We start from the raw sequence: 21,382 nt of genomic DNA, 5'->3' as shown, positions 1-21,382 counted from the left end.
ATCAGTACTGAACTGAACAATCCGAGTAATTCACTGCAAGTAAGTAGTAATCCTTTTGAAATTTCACGGGCATATGCCGAGATGGAAATGTAACAGTTTGCGTTAGAAAGTGAAGGAAATAGACCATGAGTGTCATTAAGAGATTAGAAACTGTTTACAATCTCTTGGCGTCAAGAAAAGTTTACCTCTGCGAATACGAGTCAAAATACCACTTGAAATTTCCCCCTTCAAATATGGACAAATCTTTCGCTTACTTTTAAAGCTGTGAGCTATGACCACTGGTTTAGCACCCTCTAAACAGAGTTTCATATTAACAGCAAGCTACGTAAATATTTAAGTCAATCAATAACCATTTGACTACCACGTAGAGGTTCAGATTTCAACATTGTGCCATTTAAGATGAACAAAGTGTTCATAAGTATCGAAGACATTCCATTTTACATAAAGCGAATTTCATACATGTACAACAACAACAGAAGGTTGGTTATATTTAAAGCTATGTCTAATTTGCATGAACTAAACAAGCTTTCTCCCTTCAACCGTTTTTACGAACTGAATAAGGAAATCTCTTTACTTTCTGAAGATGAGGGATCTTTTTCATTCTTTTTTCTTTCGGTTATACTCAAGAGCAAGAGGAAAAGTAAGGGTTACAGGACAAGTTCAGCGAAATAAGTGTTAAATTTTACCGCACACGTGGTTGTAAATCAACGTGGAATTCTTATTGAACTCAAGAATTCCACACTGAATCTTGTAAGGATCTTCTCGGAAAACAGGGCTTCTTTGTGAAGATCATACAACAAAATAGATCGGAATAAATTAACCTCACCTTGCCTGAGTGTGCTTTGTTGTTATTGTGATGTGAAGGAAACACTGCAGCCCAGCCATTTTGAATTTTTGTCTCATCCTACGGTCTGGAACCTACTCAAGCCTCGTTATCGTCCTCGAGTAGTACTCGAAGACCCAAGGAAATTCCGAGTTTACATCGAGTCGCCTTCTCAAGCACTAAGAATCGGTGGTCACATTATATTTTGTATGCCTTTCTCTATCACAAAACACTCTCTCTTATTTTGACGGACAAGATACGTGATTAAAAATCTGCTTTAAGTGGACCGCGGCCGTTCAAGTAAAAAAGAACCCTGTGCTTAGGATAAGTTAGGCGATTTCCCATCGTAAATTGGAAATCAGCTGTGGTGTAGACATCCCCACTCACAAACTCTCACTTCACTAAAATGAATAGACACATACAATAAAATATATAAACCCATAGAAAATAAAGTACATTTTTTCCCTAACCGCCTTACGAGCTTGCTATCTCGGAAAAAGCATAATCATCTATTGTTGTCATGATGGACTGAGGAAGTACGGTGCCAATTTCTTCTGTTTCTTGCTCTCTCTCGGGAGTGTGCTTTTGTTTCGGCCGGTACCAATTAAACTCTCGCTTAAAATATGCCAATTGCAGACAAGAAGTCTTTACGACAAACGAACGAACAAACAATCAAATTTTAATATGACTATTGTCCTGACAAATGATCTGAAATTCGTTATTATAACTTCAAAAGTGCCCTATGCTCTTGGTAGTTTTCATAGCCTGTAGTATATTTCTAGAGGATAAACATATCGGTGGAACGACAAAACTTGTGAATGATGCAAGATAGAAGCAGTTCGGTTTCCAAAAAAGAGCTCAAATATTTCATAAAAGAAATCAACCGTTTACCAAAACAATATTGATTGGAGCCTGAAGGTAACTATGAGCTAATTGCATTAACGGGGCGAATTATAAACAGGTTTTTTTGTAAATAATGAGGAACAAATGATACGTAAACCAAGAACTTTTGCACATTTAGAATACAAACAACAATAGCACATTCTCGGAAGTTAACGAATTTATTTCGTTTCTTAAGGCGTACATGTCAATTTAAATCAAATGAAGCGGTATTTTTTACCTCACCCGCATGAGCTTGAAATCAAGGTTAATTAAGAGACTACGGTCACGTGACTATCACGCGACTGAGAACAACGTATTTTACTAGCGTTTTCTAATGGTAACCTCGATTACAAGCCACAATTAGTTGCATTTCATGGGTGATGTGAAAATGCGAAGTTTCTTTTTATAACAAAGAAACGTGCAGTTTCGTACACTGCAAATAAATAGATCTCCAGCAATAGTCGTTGGGCTACAAAGCACAAATATAAGTTAAAATAAATTAATGTGTTCATTTATCATTAAAAAACATGCCCAATGAACTAACTGGAGGAACTAAAAATCATCTATCTTCAATTAATTTTTTTAAACAATTATTGATATTCCCTACAGTTATTATGGTTCTATTTCCGCTAAACCCGCTAATATATCAGTGTTACCAATAACTTTCTTCTCGTCTATCAAGAAATGCCCCAATGGTCAGAACAATCTCGTTTCTGGAGAAATTAAAAAGTCTGCGAAGCATGCATTCAACTACGTTTGACGTCTAATGAAACGTTGGCGTCCAGTTAAAGTTTATTCCATCCACGTTTTCAGCACCTACAACTATAAAATGAACTTCGCCAACCAGAGTTAATATTTAGTAAACTGATTAAACAAAACGAAAGAGTAACATACGGACTACCTGGAGTATAACGTGGAGAATATGCAAACGAGGTTTTGACGCTAAATTTCTTTCGTCACGATATAAAAGAAGACACATTATGATCCCTTTCGATTAATTATTCTTACGACAAATTGCATTAAATTCAAAGGTCAACGATGAGGCATTGACCATTTACAGCGACGCTCTTAACTGATAATAATATATAAATCCATTGTCGCCTTTTATAAATTTACATGAAAAATATAAAAATATATACCACTGAAACATTGGACATGTCTGAGCAGTAACTAGAGCCGACACCTGTCTGGATACTGCTCTCTTCGGCCTGATGATCTTCGGGTCAACTTTATCTCAAATTGTATTTTATGAAATGAAAACATTAAATACTTAATACATTCTTCTATAAATATTAGCACCCTGCATGCCCCGAGGATATATACAGTATGAGCAAGGCAGGTAAATAGAGGAAACTTATGCTTTGGCTAATTCTCAATAGGGCGAGTTTCAGATATATCGTGGGATGTTAGGTGCTTCATGGTGAGGTTTGTAACAGCCTCCCAGATTTAAAATAAGCAACAAAAGGTGATTGAATAATTTTTAGGGAAAAAACCCTTGTTTGGTAAGTATCCCTCATTTAAAATGTCTGATCATTAGAGAGAACAACAAAAGAACTATGGCGTTAAGGATATTCCAAGCCTTGTAACCCGGTCATAAGCTCAAAAAGTATAGTTGCTGACCTTTGGGATGTCATATCTGACTGTCCCAGCCTAGGTCACCAAAAGAAAACAGGTTACCTGATGAAGTACTCTCGAGTGCTTCAGCGATTTTTTCGTAACCTTACGAGCATTTTCACGAAAGTTTGCTGGTTATGATACATGTTTCCTCATTAAAACCGATAAAGTGGCACACTGAAGGATGCAGAACCTCTCAATTGGTTTGTAATGTAGTCCATGAATGTGCTGACATAAAAATCTATGCAGTAGCCGTTTCTCCTCTGTCTATTGATTTACAAATTTAGAAATATTGGTACAGGTATGTAACAACTGATACAGTACAAAATAAATTACGATTAAAGATCTTTACATCTTAAAAAAATTTTAACAGTTAACTAATGGTAATGATCGCCGCACCGCTCTGAAAGTAAAATATTTGATTAAATACTACCTAATGGAAGACACTAATTTGCTCCGTCTATGAGAATGTTGACTTGAAGGGCCAGGACCTGAAATAACGAGAAAAGAGTGTATTAGAAATGCCAACTGCAAAATCTTAATTGGTGCTTCTTATGTTTAGCACCTTAGTCGAGTTTTCGGTTAAGGAAGAAAATTTCTGAAATTATTTATCGTTAGAAACTGATACTTCTCATAACATGGTTTTCAGGAAGAATCTGATCAATTTCCAGTGTCTTGGAGCACAATCTCCTGGTAAAAGAGTGGTTTAAAATCTAACGAACTGATTAAATCTGATGGTTTCCCTATCCAAAAGCAGGAAAAAGGAACCAAAGCAACAAACTGTATGTGATAGTTAAGGGAAAATAGGCCTGCGGGAGCTTATAAAAGATAAAACAATGAACTCACTCTTAAAGCCTTCGTACTCCTCGTCACTGACGGGGGAAATTTCTCGCCCATCATATTGGTGACTACTAGATGACGTAAGCGCCGACGCATTTGCTTCAGTAGCAGGGTGAGTGCCTATTGGCATGCTCACACCAGTGATTCCCGTCAGGGGGCTGTGTGCGTGTCTCATTTGACCTCGAGAGTACATTCCTTGCATTAAATGAGTCCCACTGGGGGTAGATAAGCGTCGATGCGGTGTGTCATTCTGTAACAAAAAAAGGAAAATATGAACATGACGGTCCCACTACTAACTTATACACTGGCTGATACCACATTAATTGCTGATTACAATTTCCCTTGAGGAAGGCTACTGCAGGTTGTATTATTGATTATTAATTGAGAATTGTTTACAGCCTCAAGCTAACATCTCAATCAAACTTACTCTCAATGAATGTGTTGCTATTGATGTATTTGGCCTTGACGACTCTGTAACATTCCTTGCTCTGTCTTTAAAAGATTGCCTTGAAAAGTGGAAAAGAACTGTAAGGACAAATTACTCCTTTAGAAGATAAATTAGTTCACCTTGGGAAATGTGACTAGAGTAGCAAGACGCAAAAAATGATGCAGAGCTGTCACAAAAAGATCGATTATCACGAGGAAAACAGACGAGCTCTGCATCCACTACATGTAACAATTATTCTCTCAGACACTGATGTATTACCTAGAATCATCTGTTGCGGCACTTGATGCACGTGACTGGCGGAACGAAACTTGTTTCTGAAAGAAAACGATCCACTACTTAGGAAATCCCTACATAATGTCACATTCACTTGGAAAATGCGATAAAATAACATAGAAATAAATTACTTACCGCGCTATTTCTTCCTCCGTTATGTTGAACAGGCGTCTCTCTGCTACTAAAACCATCTATCGGAGGGAGAACGAAGTTTCTTCCCCTAAAGAAAAATAATGAGTTAAACTTTTTCGTATATTTCGTGACAATTGGTGTGTGGTCAAGTGTTCTCGCTGAGTAGAAACTAGTTCTTTATCATCAGTACAATGTAACACTCTTACGGATACACCTCTCACCGATAACACTCCAAATGCCAAAGGTGTGGGACGTATCTGATTCTATACCTGAAGGCCTTTTTTATGAGAAATTACAATAATTTGTTTTGCTTTATCTTCTTGTGACTCATGACCGTAGACGGTGTACATCGGCGCAGTTAATATCATTTAAATGTGTAAAGAAAGTCTCATCAACAGCTTGCAAACTAATCATCCGCCCACTTACATGTAAGGCGCAGGAGAATTTGAATTCGTGGCTTGAGGCGGAGATGACAGTCTTTCTTTCTCTGGAAATCTGAAAAAAAGGACAGTATGAGTTCGATATTCGAGCCTCTTTCTTAGGGCCGATTCATGAGATCAAACGTTATAATTCTTAAGAAAAAAAACAACCTCGCATACAAACAAACTTACAAACTTACAATTTCCTTCCTTGCACGATACCGCCCATGACATCATCCTAAAAGGAACAAAAACATCAATAGAAAATTAACATCATCTAACAAGCCAAAACAACATCAATAACGGATATAAAATGGACAAGGATAACCTGAGCTAAAGTTCAAGTGTTAATTTTTAACATGAAAGGGTCAGAAATAGTAGACATCGTTTGCTCAAAACCCTCCTTAAAGAAATATAATCTATAGTGTACAGAACATATCTCAAAATAACCGTAATCAATATATATTTTTTTAATAAACACACTTTGTGTGTATCAAATGTCATCGATCTATTAATTACTTAATGGAATTTATTTATTTCCTTGTTTGTTTTGTATTCATTTGCAAGTATTTATTCATTCTTTGTTTCAAGTTTAACTCATGCATTGATTGATATCGAGAAGGGTATTAGGAGTAGGTTCATTAGAACGAGGAGAAGGGAGGGGGGGGGCGCAATTCACTATTAAGACGGAACACTACATGTGCGGTGCTCTCAGGCATCATTGCGGTACTTATTTCATGTATTGTCTAACATGCATTTGTGGGTACGTACCTGGACGCTGGGTGTTTTAGGTTTACTGCTGTCCGGATGGGTCAAGCGTAGTATACTTGGTAAGTTCCTGAAAGGAAAAACAATTTTATACTTATGGAAAAGTTTGCAAACAAGAGAAACAACAATCCTTGCTGAAAAGTCTTTAAATCCCAAACTGTGTCATAAAAGAAGTAAACATATGAACATTTTCCTCTGAAGTTCTTCCTATAACTGTGTCTTTGTCGAATACAATTAGGAACACTAGGAACACATCAGTTCTGCTACTTCAATTCAGTCGTTTATGTGATCTTCACGCAATTGAACAGAGAAGAAACCCTACTTTATAATCCGTTGATTTTTGGAAGGTTTCTGTTAATTCAACTAAAATTTGTCTTTCTTGATTTTTGATTTGTTCGTTTATTTTCTATGAGTAGGCATTCTAGTTCCACCTCTCAACCTCCTACTTCCACACCTCTGACTTTTCGAGCCCCATGTTTGAGGTAAGACAACATGAATCACCTAACGAAGAATGCCTTCGTTTTAAACGAACATGCCATGATTTTATCAGACAAACCTATTTCTCTTAAATGGCATCATCTTGTGCATGAATGGATCTGAACTGTGCTGACTGATCCGTGTAGAACGTGAAATCACTGTGCTGCTGGACCCTGGCCGGCCCTTTGAATAATAAAAGCAACCTTTAATTGATTTCCCGACAATTAATATCATGTATATTTGCAACATATACTGTAGGTTAGAGGATTGCATGACAGGAAATCATACGTTTTCAACATCGATTTTATACTAGCTACCAGAAACATACCACATTTATGTATATAAATACATTTTACTTTCATACCTCCAAGGAAAAAAATCAACAAGCACAGTTTTACCATTTGGCCAACAAGAATTAAAAAGTAAAGACGGAATATCAGACAAACCGGATTAAAGGGGGTCCCTTCTCTGCTGTCAAGGGCGCTGCAAATATGGAATAGAGATTCACTTTAAAGAGTAATTTTCTTTAAATAGTGATCCTGTAAGTTACAACAGAAGCTACTACATTGTACATGTTGAAAACATCAAATTCAAACTGCCTGTGACGTGTAAGCTATCTCTTCCTTAAATCACCATGCAGTATACACACAGAATTTCCTTGTTATGGACAAATATGTACATATGCGTGTATCACTCATTACTTACTGAGAGGTGCTTGCAGAAGGAGCCCTTGGATTTAAAGGCATTGGTCGCACCTTCATTGCATGAATTAAACTACTTTGATCGGGTGGGGGATTGAAACTTGAAAATGTCTTTAGTCTTGACTGCAGAAAAAAAAATGTTCATAAGGAGAATCAATACATGTATGTGATATTAAGAAGTACAATAAAAAGTACAAGGAATAAAGCACAAAGAGTTAGAAAAAGGCCATACAACCATTGAAGTACAATGAGGGATTTACTCCCGCTCACCTGGGAGGAAAAGTGATTCCTTGACATAACACTTTGGGAAAATGGCCGAAGTGGGCTCTCAATGGCACGATCAGAAGAAACCACCACATCAGCAAGAAACTGTGGTTTGTCTGTAAAGGTGCATAAAAAAGGCCCAGTGATTTAGTGTGGACACCTCAGACAGAAATACAAAAACACAATGATAAAAGATTTATCAAAAACAATTTTTGAATACAGAAAGCATGACATACTTTCATGAACCAATGAGAGCATGCTTCTTACATGTACCCCTACATGCACTACATGTAGGTCTGCAGTATTTGTTTCCCAATCTCAATTCTGTTGTAACTCTAAACTGTAATTTAGATTTGTTGTTACCATTTGCTTAAAGCTAAACAGCTAAAATTTAAAAACAGTTTCACAAGTCTTATAAAACAAAAACTTACAATGATACACTACCGAGCAGAGGTGCTATAGGTGAATAAAACAAACTACATTATTTAACACTTAATATACCATACCTCTTAGCACTTTTTGTGAGTAGAGACTTAACAAACTTCTCAGCCATAAAACCACCTAAAACAGTAATGAAATCAACATTGACACAATTCAATAAAAAACTGTGATTAATTATTGAGGGCAGTCTTCTGCTGAAGAACATGCGAGTTTCAAAAGAACATTACCTGAATTAAAAAAAATAAGAATTATGGTGTACATGACAATAAAACTTAAGGAAAGTGAAGGGCCAGGATGTTTGAATCATGGCTGGTAATAATTTGTACTAAGCTTTCATTTTTAATGAGCTTTTAAATGATCCCACCTTGCTTTTAAAAACCTGTAACTACTGCATTTCAATTCTTATGAAGATGCCAAAATATTTATTGGGTTACTTCCAAGAAATATACAGATCTTATATGTACAAATTGTGTTCAAGTGTTCTGATTTGACTCTAAATCATGATGGGGAATGTCAGCTCACCTCTCCCCAAACTTGGTCAAACATCTGGCTGACAACAGTATCCTTAGCACAAGCATTGGGGGTCACAGGGGGGTAACCTCGTCGCTGCTGACGGCGATACCTCATACCAGTTCTGGCTTCTGTTCCCTCTTCCTCTCTACAGTGCAAAATAAGTACATATAATTAAAATAACCAATAAGTTTCAGACTACTGTCAAAAATGAAACAAAAAAACAAAGGGTAAGAAAAGTATAAAATGTATATTAAGGGTAAATCTTTACTTTATAGCAATTTGTCTACCGTGCATCAAATATTTTACTGTATATCATCACTCCTGTAGTTGTAAGAGTTTCATTTGGTGCAGCAAATTAACAGAGTTTACCATTTCAAGTCTTATGCATCGTAACATTTATTTGCTTTTAATGACAGGAAATATAATGTCAGCATGTACATGTACATGACTTGCAAGCTTTGCCATCTATGATTATTGTCAATAACCATGTTGTAAACACTTCTTGAAACTTACATAGCAGGTTGGTCATAACCAAAATATTCTTCTACTTCACCATCTTCTGCCAGGATCTCTTCTTCAAACTCTGAATAGAAGCCATTCATTTCATCAGCTGTAAGAATAACCAGAGGCATAATGTATCATATCACCTTTGCCTTATATGGTATGCTGAGCATGCACAATGTATACATTATGTGGATGTATACTTGGTTAGGTGAACTTTCCATGCAATGGATAAAAGAATCATGTTTTTGGAGAATTATACCAACTGTTGTATATATTACAATGTACATTACTGTCAATATTTAAAAATGCATACAGCCTGCAGAGTTTGTGGGCCTTTATCTGTCTATGTTTGTTTGCTTCAATTTCTTTATAATCTTAATTTCTCAGATTAAGATTCTAATGAATACCAGACAAAAGGAAAAGACAATCATTTGGTAGAAATAATTATCTTGATCTTAATGACATTGAGCCCAACAGACAACTACAAGTTTAAAATAACAGTACATGCACATGGTTGAGAGGACTTCAGATATCACATGTACAACCTGCTGCCATTATATACTACTGGTCACCAATTGCAAAAAATCTCGGCATGTAACACAAATTACAAAATCTAAAAGTAATCCAAAAGCGCATCCAGTCTGCTCAAAGTAACAAACAGCAATTTACATGTAGTTAACAACCACTAATTCTGTCCCTTAGAAGCAACACATACATATACATGCAGAGCATCTTAAAAGGTTATAATTGAGGTAAATCTAAAAATATAGCAGTGCTACACCAAATACATTACATTACCACATTAATACCTGTATTATAGGGTACATTTTACAATTTTCTACAGTACATTGTATACAAAATTTTTGTATAATTGTAAAATGTACCCTATAATACACGTCAGGTAAATCTGCTTTTGCTACATCATTCTATAAAATAATTATTATGTGTCGTGTACATATAATTTGCCCTACTGGACTTCCACATGTACACATGTTCACTGTGCCCATCATTTCTAATATTTTTGCAATCTATTAGAGTTACTTAATAGGGTACAAAAAATTATTGAAATACAATTGTTCTTACCATTCATGTAAGACTCTGAAGGCTCTGGCAATGGATCAAGATGAAATCCTTGAATGCATAAACTAGAAGCAAAAGGATAATGATCTATTTTTAAATTACTTTCTAATTAAAGAAGACTCAGATAAGACTGAACCCATATATACGAATAACAAAAATACATGTTATTCACCCACCCAGTACAGGCAGACCTCCTTAAAAGGAACAGACCTGTTCATTTTATGCCATGGAACCAAACACCTCTTTTCTAGTTTGTGGTGAACTATGTGTATATATGTCAAATCAAAGTTACCCTTGTGAATCAAAAGCACCAAATTCCTCCACATCTTCAAGAAAAGATGTCTGTGGTCGCTGGTTGTCTATCCTTGGCTCTCCAGCTGGAAATGGAATCAATTGAGTACCATCATCCTTGGGATTGAGCAATTGATAACCACAGATTCTGCAGGGAAATGAAGGAGACCCCTCAAATAAAGTGTCATACTATGTAAGAAGCAAAGAAAACCGCTCATTGACTATAGCATGTTACAGCTTGAGAAAGGTACAAGACATCCAAGATATTCAACTGCCTCAAAGCCTACCTACATCAATAAAATGGTTGTTCTTGTTCTCACTTGAATGTGATTTCATTTACAAGTTAACATGCATGTTTTATTTCATTTTTTTAACCTGAGGTGCAAAAATAAGGCTGATTCTTAGTGTAATGATTTATCTTTTTTAACAATCTGCCTTTACCAGGTGATGATGTAGTCAAGTTGCATTGAGATAGCTGGAAAGTGATCTCAGAGACTCACGACTTTTTCTCTCTCACACATAAACTCGGCGAATGCGGTGAGCAGATAACAATTAACACCTACTAGTATAAAAATCCTGTGCTGCATTCTTAACTAGCTGGATTCACATGTTGATAAATGTAATTTAATGTTGCATTAATCTTTGCCCACATTTTCCAACTCAACTCAAAGTAATATGGTGATGGCAGACAAAAGATATCACTGTCATAGCCATCTACTGCCGTAACACTTATTTTTAAGAACAAAGCGCAATGAATTAGCTTGGTGCATTTTTGCAAAAGCTTGAGAGTATGAGCATTATTCTTTTATCATAGGGGTACTTAATGAAAATTTCACAAATTGTATAACAGGCATAATACATGTACTTTAAGGAATATTTTACATGTAAAAGAAATTGATAGTTAGTGGAAAAGCTCACAGGTTTACTGATCTACATACAGGGGTCTAATTAAACCAATAATTCAATGAGGCTGACAAAATTGTATACAAGTTCATACAAATTAATGATCATCAGCAGAGAAAGTCATTTTCTAGTGATGGGATTTACTAATGGAAATTCAGTACATTTTGCTGTATTTTTTATTATATTTTTTATTATCCTTTGTTGTCATGTAAACTGCCAATTTAATCATTGTTTCAGGAAACATTTCAAACTTAACTTGCTGATAATAATTAAAATAAAATAAAAGGCTAATTGCACGAAAGCATACATTTCCCCTCCCTTATTAACTGGGAAAATGAAACATGGAAGCATGTTAACAATCAATTATGAACAAAATACATACCGCAGATGTGGAAATCGCTTGAACCATTCTTCACATTCAGACAACAGTTGAGGGCTTCCTGTCATGAACAAATCATCAAAGATTATTAATAACAGAGCTGGTAACTTTGGGTGATCAGATTCAATTTTCCTGCATGCTTCATAAGTTCCCTCGGTGCATTCTGATTGAGACATGCACAGAATACATACTGATGCATAGAAGAGGGAATTTTTCTTCAAACAACATTTAAACTTAACCTGCCCTTGACACAAGTCAAACAAATAAGTTTGTTAAGTTTGATCTTCTTATTGGCCATTTGAATACTCTTGTCATTTTAATAGTAACTGAAATCATCTGTGCATATGGCAAAGAAGAAGGGTAACATTTATAATGGAAATTAACTGTTTTATCTCAAGTGGGAAAAAAGTTAATGAATATAGATGTGTATCAATGATATACACTCATCTATAATTAAAAACAGTATTCTTGACAGTTTATGTTGAATACATGTATCAATTAAAATTGTCACTAACCATTGAAATGCATTCCTTCAAACAGCATTCCATCAATTTCATCAAACATCCGTTTCACTGTTGCTGAAGCCTGTCTATCGAACTCCTTGATGATAAAGTAATACACAATATACATGTTTGGTTCTCAAAAGTCTCAGAACAAATATTACTCAAACACTTTTCCAGGAACTGTGAAAGACCTGGCTTTTATACAGTACAAAATAAACACATTAGCTACGTTACAAGTTGTAAATTACAAACTCACATCCTCATTTCCCCAAGAGTATACACTGCTTCTTCCAGTAAGGATCCCTGTATTTGTCGACCATGTGTTTGACTCAAAAAGTCCATTACCAATACTTGGAGTATTGTCAGTAGTGGGTGATGATTGACCACTGGTGTCAGGGGTGATGTTAGTGAAGTTGCTGCTGTGAATTCTCTCAAAATAGGACAAAGGCAAGGATTCCTCTGGTCTCTCAGGGAGAGGATGGAGAGCATCCACACTACTGTGAGAAAATCCACGGCTAGCAATAGAGATAAAAATAAAGAATATGTTGAATATAGAAGAAAATTTAAGAAAGGTTTGTTATGAATCACATACATGAAGGTCAGTAAAGGAAGTATAATTATATTAAGTCAGCTGTTACAAGCACAACAATATAGCATAAAAAGGGATTGTGGTAATAGCAGAGCTTGCAGAGCGTAGCCCCATAATTATACAAAATAGTAGTAACCCATCAAGCCAAAAAAATTTGGATATATGACTGTATGACTGTACAACTGTACGGCCGTACAACTGTATGACCGTACAAGGTGCTACTCTTAACATGCAAGGTCAAATGTACCGTGGGCACGCCAATGCCATGGCTTTGTTCAGTAGTCTGGTGGTTAGTGCACTTGGCTCCAAGTTGGACGACCCACAAAAAATGCGAGCTCTGCTTTTAGGCTTGGCTAAATCTATATAATTATTATACAGCAATGTAAAGGAAGATGACAATCAAACCATGGTAAAAGCACATATTGAAGCTCTTTTTCCAAAACCACCATGTTTCAATCTGGGCTAAACAGTTGGCCACAAAAATTATCTGAAGTTCTTTTTGCCTTGAAGTCTAAAATTGGATTCACTTTTTTCTAAATTATCTTACCAATTCAGAACCATTAAACAATAAATTTTATCTTAAATTTTTGGTGCTGGGAAAGAAATAGAGCTTCAATTTAATTAACATATTCACTTGACACCTATTTTCCTGTGAATTGACTTTTCAGACAAAAATCATTTAATAATAGTAAGAACAAAGCTGGTTCATAGCTCTTTAAAATCTAGTCATATCCCTTATTCTATGGTTAGATTTTGAGCTTGAGGTAAAAACTTGCTGTTATGGACATTACACAATTTTTGTTGCAGACATTACACTGGAAAACTTTTTTTTACACCAGTAAGAATAAGGTAATGTTTTTGTTTATTTATCAACTTCTGATAATTAATTTTGTCAGAACTGATAAAGGTATTCTTAATCAGGCTTAATTACAAGTTAATCCTCTTTTCTGGTTGTACTGATAACCATAACATTAATACTACAGTTTGTGTGTACATGTGATTGTGGTCTGCAGAGTATCCCCTATAGAGCATGCTTCTCACCATTCAATTTTATTGAGAAAGCTCTAACTAGTATTTCTGCTGTCGTTTGCTTCTTGCTTTCTGAGATACAGTGCAGATTAGATTTCTAGTATGAGACCAAGTTTTATTTTATATTGTCCACAAGAAAAGTCTTCTATGGCTCTATAGAGCTAAAGACATTAGACCTTTCAATGTTCCAAGTCTTTCATATATTGAGAGGCTGTTTAACTATTTTCAAAAAGAAAATGTTTTCAGATAAATAGTCAAACTAACTGCAGATTGCAGTACTTAAACATTGCTTTAATTTCTGAACTTGGATTGTACTGAACTCCTTGTCAAAGTACTATTCATTGAATCTTAATAAGCTAGTTGACACTATTTTGGAAAGTTACACTGCACAGAACAGTATGAATTGGCAATTTCCTCCGTAGTATGAGGACAGTCATTATCACTGCAATGACCTTTGAAAGTTGAAGTATTGTTTGTTTTAAACTACATTTTTGAAACATTTTTTAATTTATAATCTTCAGATATTTTAAAAGATGGTACTGACTATTAACATGATATGTCTTTCAATAAACTTGTTTCACAAATGGACATAAACTTTTTGAAAATGTATACTCCTCATGTCACCATGGTGTTGCAACTGTTAATGTACAGTTGTTGTTATGGTTATCATTATAAGTGTTTAGTTAAAAGCACTGTAAACTTGGATGTGATAAATTTGAACAAAATTGGTTTGCATGAAGCATTTATTCCTTCCAAAAGAATTACAAGAATAAAAGTCATTCAGTCATAACATCCATAATGAAATTTTCATAATGTTATATCTGCAATGTAATGTCTGTAACATAATGTCTGTAAGACAAAGTAGGCTTTATTTTTTCTGGCGTTTTTCCAGGATTTTGATAATTCACAGCACTTAAGTTTGGGCCCCTAATAACGGAAAAAGGTGCAAGGCTTACAAAAAAAGGGTTTTATTTTCAGAGAAAACAAAGAAAAAAAATGTCATTGTTACAGACATTATATAGTGTCTGTAACAAAATTGTTACTTGCTCTTATTTACAAAGTAAATCCATTTTGGAAAAAATCTTATCAGCAAGTTTACCTTTGTGTTGAGTTCAATTAGTTTTGTTCCCTTGGTGAGATTTTGCGAATAAAAATGTCTCCCTAAAATCATTTTAAATCTTACAGCATGCCAGCTATTTCCACACACTTTTCATCATACAAAAATAATCATCCTCTCTTTGTCATTTCCCACAAACTCAACTTTCAGATTACTATCTTTAAAATAATTTAGCCTCCTCACTCCAAAAATCCATCATTGGGCTATATATGAAATATTTTAAATTTCACCATTTAAGTAGTTCTAAATTATGGAATGGTCCTAATATTAATCCTGGAATCTGAAAATGTCATTTCAAAATAAAAATCAAGTCTACTAGAGTCTACAGTAACACAAAGCACAGCAGTACTGCACGTAAAATTATACCATTTCAGTATACCAACAAACATACGTGTAAACCCCATTTGAGCAGGACAGTATGATGGACATTTAATCCAGAGGAGAAAGCTTGTAGACTTTGTTTTACGAATATTGAAATCTTTGATTAATCTCTGCTTTTCAAGACGCTCAGTATGAAATAACAAATCCTTCAACATTTCCGTACTTCTTAATCTACATGCACTAAGACCTATAATAAATGTAGCACTTAAAACGCGCATATATTCCTTTGCATGCTTGTCTTAAAAAAATGTTTTGTGTACTAGTACACACAAAGTGTGTAGTAGCCGGAAAACTAGGGGTCAAAAAGATGATTTAGTCGGCGAATTTGTCTGTCTGCTAATTGATAGGCAATTAATAGATAATCGTTGAGCAATAATTGGTCGCCAAAATCACGGCAAATTTTCACCCAGCTCCATCATTTTGTGTTCGACGATTAAAGCAATTTTCATTGAGTGCTGTAGATTTAGTCATGGTTTGACTTCACAGATACTCATATCGTAATAATTAAACTCACATCTCAAGAGGATGGGTCCTATTCGTCATTTCTGCATTGTGCGAGAAATGCAAAATTCCACTCCGTTCGGAGCTGCAGAACACAGCACGTCCATGACAACAAAGCTTGCAACGAGATTGTGTCCCTCATCTCGTCCAGATCCACTCTTTCATTGCTTTTGTTAATCTTTATCTATTTTCATGTAGGCCCTTAGAACTTCCGACGTGAAGTCAATCGCTCAGATCACGCTTAATACTGAAAATCTTGACTCAATTTCCGATATTGACTCTTACAAAAGTTCCCAAAACAACAAAATTAAGCCGAGTTACAAATTTCCCAGTAGACTATGCGCGGGTTAAGTGGTCGAGTGGTTACAAAGCGCACCCCTACCCAGGTCTCCCCCTGCCGATTTTCTTATTGAGCTTACACAGAGTGATCAACAAAGTGCCTTAAAATTGAGAATTCCCGATACCAATTAGCGGAATATAAGGTGGCAAAAGGTAATTTTAAGCTTAAAAATTTAAAAAATGTCTAAAAGCGAGAGTCAAAAGCAATCGTTTTAAATTGCTGCGTAAACAATTGTCACGCAATACCCATCAGCAGTTCAGGAGTGCAAAACAAATGATAATGAACAAAAATAAACCAAGATCAAAGAAGTTGCCGAGTCAGAACTAACTTGAAATTTCAACTGTGTAATTCAATGAAAAGACTGTTAGTTTCATTTTAAACATCAGAGAGGTAAGCTCAGACATCTGACTTTCCAAAATTGATTAAACAGATGAAACTCATCAGTTTCCAAAGCTTCCAGACGAACTGATAAACATACATTAAAAGGAATGAAAGAAAAGCCGAAACAGCCCATTGTTTTCTTAAATCACAAGTTGAGGTGAGATCTGAATAAAGGGGTAAGTTTCTAAAGAAACTGTGGTGCTGTGTCGGTGGGAGAGTATAGCAGGTAATTTAGTGTTAACAACTGAGTTGAAAAGGTAAATCAGTCACCGCAAAGGGTAAAAAAGCTGACGTTTCGAGCGTTAGCCCTTCGTCTGATGAAAGGCTAACGCTCGAAACGTCAGCTTTTTTACCCTTTACGGTGGCTAATTTACCTTTTCAACTCAGTTGTTAACACTAAATTACTTGAGATGAGATCGTCTATCTCTATACGACAAATGAATGAGGGGGTCAGTTCCTAAACAACTGTGGTGTCACAGTCATTCGCTCCTACGAAGGGCTAACGCTCAAAACGCCGGGGGTCAGCTTTAGAAACTTTTAACAGTGACCTTAGTCGTTGAATAAAGGCTGATGTTGAAAACATATTACAGCAGTTTAAAAAATCGTGAAAAATAAAATACGAATATATCGAAAAGATCTGAATCCCATCTAATTTAAGATCGCATTCTCGGTCAACTTTAACAGAACCTAACATTCGCTGCCGAACTCGACAGAATGCTCGGTTCGTATACAGTATCTCACAAGTGTTCTCTAGAATGCGGTTCTGTTTTAAATTAAAGTTTACAACGCTCGATTTATAGCTTGAAACAAATTAAAAATTAAGTCTATACATTTTAAGAAAAACCTTAGTGGGGAAATATGTATCGACCGGTTCAAAGCGTGCAGAAGTCGTCATAAAAATTGTCCTGTTCGAATTTAGAGTTAGTATTCATTTGCGGCACGATTCATAACACTAAGTATCGTTATAGGCTCCGCTGAATACAGAAAAACAAGTTGGTGTAGCCATGGTAACATTAGACTGTTAACTTGTTACGCGAGTCGTATAGCAACGACCGCAACAAACTTGTTTGAAAATCGTTAATAATTTATTACAGAAACAAAGACAGCTCTCTTTTCGAACTGACGCATTGATAGATTGCCTAAGATCCAAAGAATGGGTCAAGCTGAGGAAACAGAATAATGGGAAATTAGCTTTTTTATAAATGAAATCGCACGCGATGATCAGTTTTTTATCGCATTGCTTTTGCGACTTTGTGGAACCACATGTTAAATATCTAAACCTTAGATAATTCTTGCTTAAATTTTCAATATCCAACCGAGTTTTTTTTTAATTAATATTGTGTACCCTGGGCACTTTACAAGATATCTCCGGTAATTGCTCCATATAATTGGTGGAAAAGCGAATGCCATGTCATCTAGATACTCTTCAATTTAAATTTTCACTCTGGCTTCCGACCGAAATGAAGTAATTTTTTTCCTTCTTTTTGGCTCGGTTTAGGAGTTATCCCAACGTGAGAGTTCCAAATAATTTCAATGAATTTCTAATAATTTCGTCAAAGATTTGACCATATTTGTTTTTTATTTCTAAAAAGTTTACTTTCGATCCTAGAATCATAGACTGACGCCTTCATTAATATTTTCTCGATTCTATATTGAGGTGATCTTTTGCTTCAGTAATTGAAGCAGATAACAGGGGAAATATACTGCCGCTGAGATCTAAAGGAAAAAATTCTCGTCGTTGTATTTGCCCACCGCTAAGAATAATGACATGCAAAAACTATTAACGGGAAAGTTGAATTCTAATATATGCATCAACTGAATAGAATTTAATTGCAAAAACTCGAGATTATAAAGCGAAAGTAAGTCTTATAATATTCTGTCATATTAAGTCTATTTTACAGGCAATCTCTGGCCACGATTTCATTTCCTATCTTTGCATCTGTTTGACTTTATGTCACTGTGTTGTTGAAAAGCCATATGCCAAGTTATTTTACTCAATCGACACATTATTCTTAAAAAGGAGCCTACAGCATGCGAGCGTTAACACCGTAAATTGAAATTCGAAATGGCCTTACTTTTTCCTCCATTATTTGACTCTAGGCGGCGCTAAACTGACAGTTAAGCGAAGAACTGATTTGAGGCATACAACTAACTAACGCTCAATGTTCGGAAATATCCAATAGAAAATAAACAGTACAGGACAGAATAGGCCAAAAAAGCAAACACAGCTATCGTAACTTATACAATGTGATCACCAGAGCAAGGCGAATAAAAAAATAGGGCCAATTTTCATCTAAGGCTTTTTATGTTGGATCATAAGTGCACTTAAGAAAACATGCCGGGAGCCTCTCTTATAGAGATCTTTGCTAAGCAACATAAATCACGCGAAATCACTCTCAACGGAAGAGAATGATATCCCACCTCTCCTCTCAAACGTGTGAGGCAAAGGAGATAATAAATGCACGGTCTTCGAACGGTATATTGATTTTATATGTCAAGCCTGTCTGTTTTGATGTTAGTATTTCCTGATTGTTAGTTATCATTTGGCGAAACAGGCATCACAGAGATATTTCGTTCATTATACAAACTTTGAAAGAAAAATTACAAATGTTGTCGGACGGAGTGAAAAAATATCCAGATCTCAACCTGGTTTTGAAATCTCACACTTTCGAAGCGGAACACTCTAGAAGTTTCTACAACGCTTCCTAATTCAATATACTATTTCCGTTCGATTTAAATACTGAAAATTTCGAGTACGATTTTAGGTTGACGACCGTAAGTGTCACCTTCTGTAATTACAATTTCCTTTCGTAGTATTTTGAGCGATCTTTCGGGACCTTTATCGAAGCACATTTTGGTTTGAAATTACTGTAAATAATGCTTAACAACACTTACCCCCTTAAGATGAACGAAATTTCTTTAGGTGTTTCGCGTCTCTTCGAGCGAATCACCGCCGGGAGGTACATGAAATCTCCCAAGAGCGTCATGAGCTTTGAAATCCATTCGATAGTATTCAATTCTTAGCAGAATTTTCTACAACTAGCGTTGTTTTGACTGTCTCTACTCCCGCGTGGTTGTGTTTCCTAGCGCCACTCATCACACATGCCGCGCGCCGCTTATTTTCGTTATTCTTTATAAAATGCACATTTTCAATTGTGCTTCCCGCCACGGGGCCCAAAACATACGGTCGCATCCGGGAGACTGCGCGAGAGGTAAACTAGCCCGGATGTGACGTGTGGATAAGATATTGAAAAGGAAAGAAATAGAAAGGTGTAATATCTCTTTCCATTGAAAAACCTCCTCTTCATGCTCAGTTGACAAGCTGTAACGGTGTTGCTTACAACAATAACGCACGCGATGGCAACACGCAATCACTCCGTTTGACGTAAATTTAAGCATTCAGTCGTATGGCATACACAAGTGCGGTTCTTTTTGTGTTTTTCTTTAACCTTTTTTGTTTTTAGAAAGGGAGACAAGCAACTGTCTAAGAGAGCAAGAAAAAGGTTTGCAGACAGCTTTTTTCCAATTACACAAACTAACAAAAACTACTTATGCTGCAGCTATCCATTAAAAAGGTACTGACAGGAGATGACAAATCGACCCAACCGATGCTTGAATTTTCCTGTTGTAATTAATATTCGCCTGGCATTTGTAGCATAAAAAGATTAATTGAAAAAAAAAACGTGTATTTTCACTTTTAATTATCTTCTAAAACTTTCTTCGTACTGTACCTTTTATACTCAGGCAAATCTCGACAAGAAATTCAGCTTCTTCGCTATATATATATATATATGTATATTTTATTTTTCTAAAAGTAAAAAATCACTCATCCCTGACCCGTCAAACAATCTCTAAGGTTTGTTATTCTCAAACAAAGGACATTCTATAGTCGTCATTAAGATCGGCGATAACCGCATTCACTTCATTGCTTTGGCAACTAATTAGTGATGTTTTCGTACTTTTCAGCCCTTTCTTCAAAATAAAGTTGATAGATCGGTGCATGCTCTGCTGAGTATATTAGATACACATCTGAACATTAGCTTGATCGCGTAAATTTAAACTAGACAAGACGACCAAGACGTCATATTCTAAGTTTATTGTTGCCTCCCCGCCCCTCCCCCCTCAGATAAAAATAAAAACCATTATCGATAATGTCGACAGTACACTATTTTAAAAAGCAGGTGTTGTTATTCTTCACAAACTGCGTTCCTGAAAACCTCCAGCTCCGCTAGGATAAAACCTGACTAAAACACATTACCAACTATAATTAAAATTCAAATGATTCGGCGGAACCACGTCTATTGACGACTATGTATTTTTAGAAATCATCCTCTACAAATATGTCAACTTAACAAACTAATAAAATGACCCATCCCACGTAAGACACAAGTTTATTCGGACATTTTTAACATAAGAAAGCACATATTTAACAACCAGAGATTGGTACTTTTGTTCCGCGTGTTGTGGAAACTTAAAGTACTCGAACTCCATAAAAATTCTTACATGCAAACTTACTTAGCACCTGCAGTGGTAATCACACTTCCCTTTAAATGTTACATAATTTTTTACTGCGAAAAATGTTCTTGTATCGCTTAGAGGTCTTCACACTGTTATTCACTATACTAAGTAATAACTTAAACCACATGAGTTACACTTCACACTTCACTGATCAATTTGTAAATGAGGTCAGTGTTAACAACCTGTGCGTGGTTAGAGCCAAAAACATGGCTGACGCTAATGACGTCACGTCAGAAAACACTCAGTTGTCAGCGCTTAGGCAATGTATATT

The 21,382-nt window shown here is 35.7% G+C and overlaps 1 protein-coding gene across 2 annotated transcripts; it reads right to left on the bottom strand.

Moving 5' to 3' along the window:
- Positions 1-1,865: 1,865 nt before the first annotated feature.
- LOC131796819 (protein FAM149B1) lies at positions 1,866-19,733 on the bottom strand. Of its 2 annotated transcripts, none has more exons than XM_066172165.1 (21): positions 19,489-19,733; positions 12,512-12,770; positions 12,268-12,352; positions 11,756-11,813; positions 10,472-10,618; positions 10,183-10,244; positions 9,109-9,205; positions 8,605-8,740; positions 8,148-8,202; positions 7,648-7,757; positions 7,382-7,500; positions 7,123-7,159; positions 6,756-6,859; positions 6,203-6,269; positions 5,632-5,669; positions 5,439-5,507; positions 5,016-5,100; positions 4,866-4,921; positions 4,587-4,665; positions 4,166-4,409; positions 1,866-3,810 (listed from the first exon to the last, which is right to left on the bottom strand). In XM_066172165.1, exons 1-21 carry the CDS (start codon positions 19,578-19,580, stop codon positions 3,749-3,751), a joined length of 2,061 nt encoding a protein of 686 aa, XP_066028262.1. In that variant the 5' UTR covers positions 19,581-19,733; the 3' UTR covers positions 1,866-3,748. The 2 variants fall into 2 exon arrangements, with proteins under 2 accessions (XP_066028262.1, XP_066028265.1); XM_066172168.1 differs by lacking the exon at positions 19,489-19,733 and adding an exon at positions 15,886-16,174.
- Positions 19,734-21,382: the final 1,649 nt, after the last annotated feature.

This window comes from Pocillopora verrucosa, chromosome 1 (assembly GCF_036669915.1).
Source record: "Pocillopora verrucosa isolate sample1 chromosome 1, ASM3666991v2, whole genome shotgun sequence".
NCBI classification, from domain to species: Eukaryota; Metazoa; Cnidaria; class Anthozoa; order Scleractinia; family Pocilloporidae; genus Pocillopora; species Pocillopora verrucosa.
The sequence above is the reverse complement of the archived record's forward strand: the minus strand, read 5'-3'. Positions and strand labels throughout refer to the sequence as shown.

Excerpts from the sequence above, each read along its gene's own strand:
- LOC131796819 (XM_066172165.1), bottom strand. The coding sequence starts at position 19,580 with ATGACGCTCTTGGGAGATTTCATGTACCTCCCGGCGGTGATTCGCTCG. Across the intron at positions 12,353-12,511 it reads ACTCTTGGGGAAATGAGGAT|GAGTTCGATAGACAGGCTTC; the intron begins GTGAGTTTGTAA and ends TTTATCATCAAG. Across the intron at positions 10,619-11,755 it reads AAGCGATTTCCACATCTGCG|AATCTGTGGTTATCAATTGC; the intron begins GTATGTATTTTG and ends ATTTCCCTGCAG.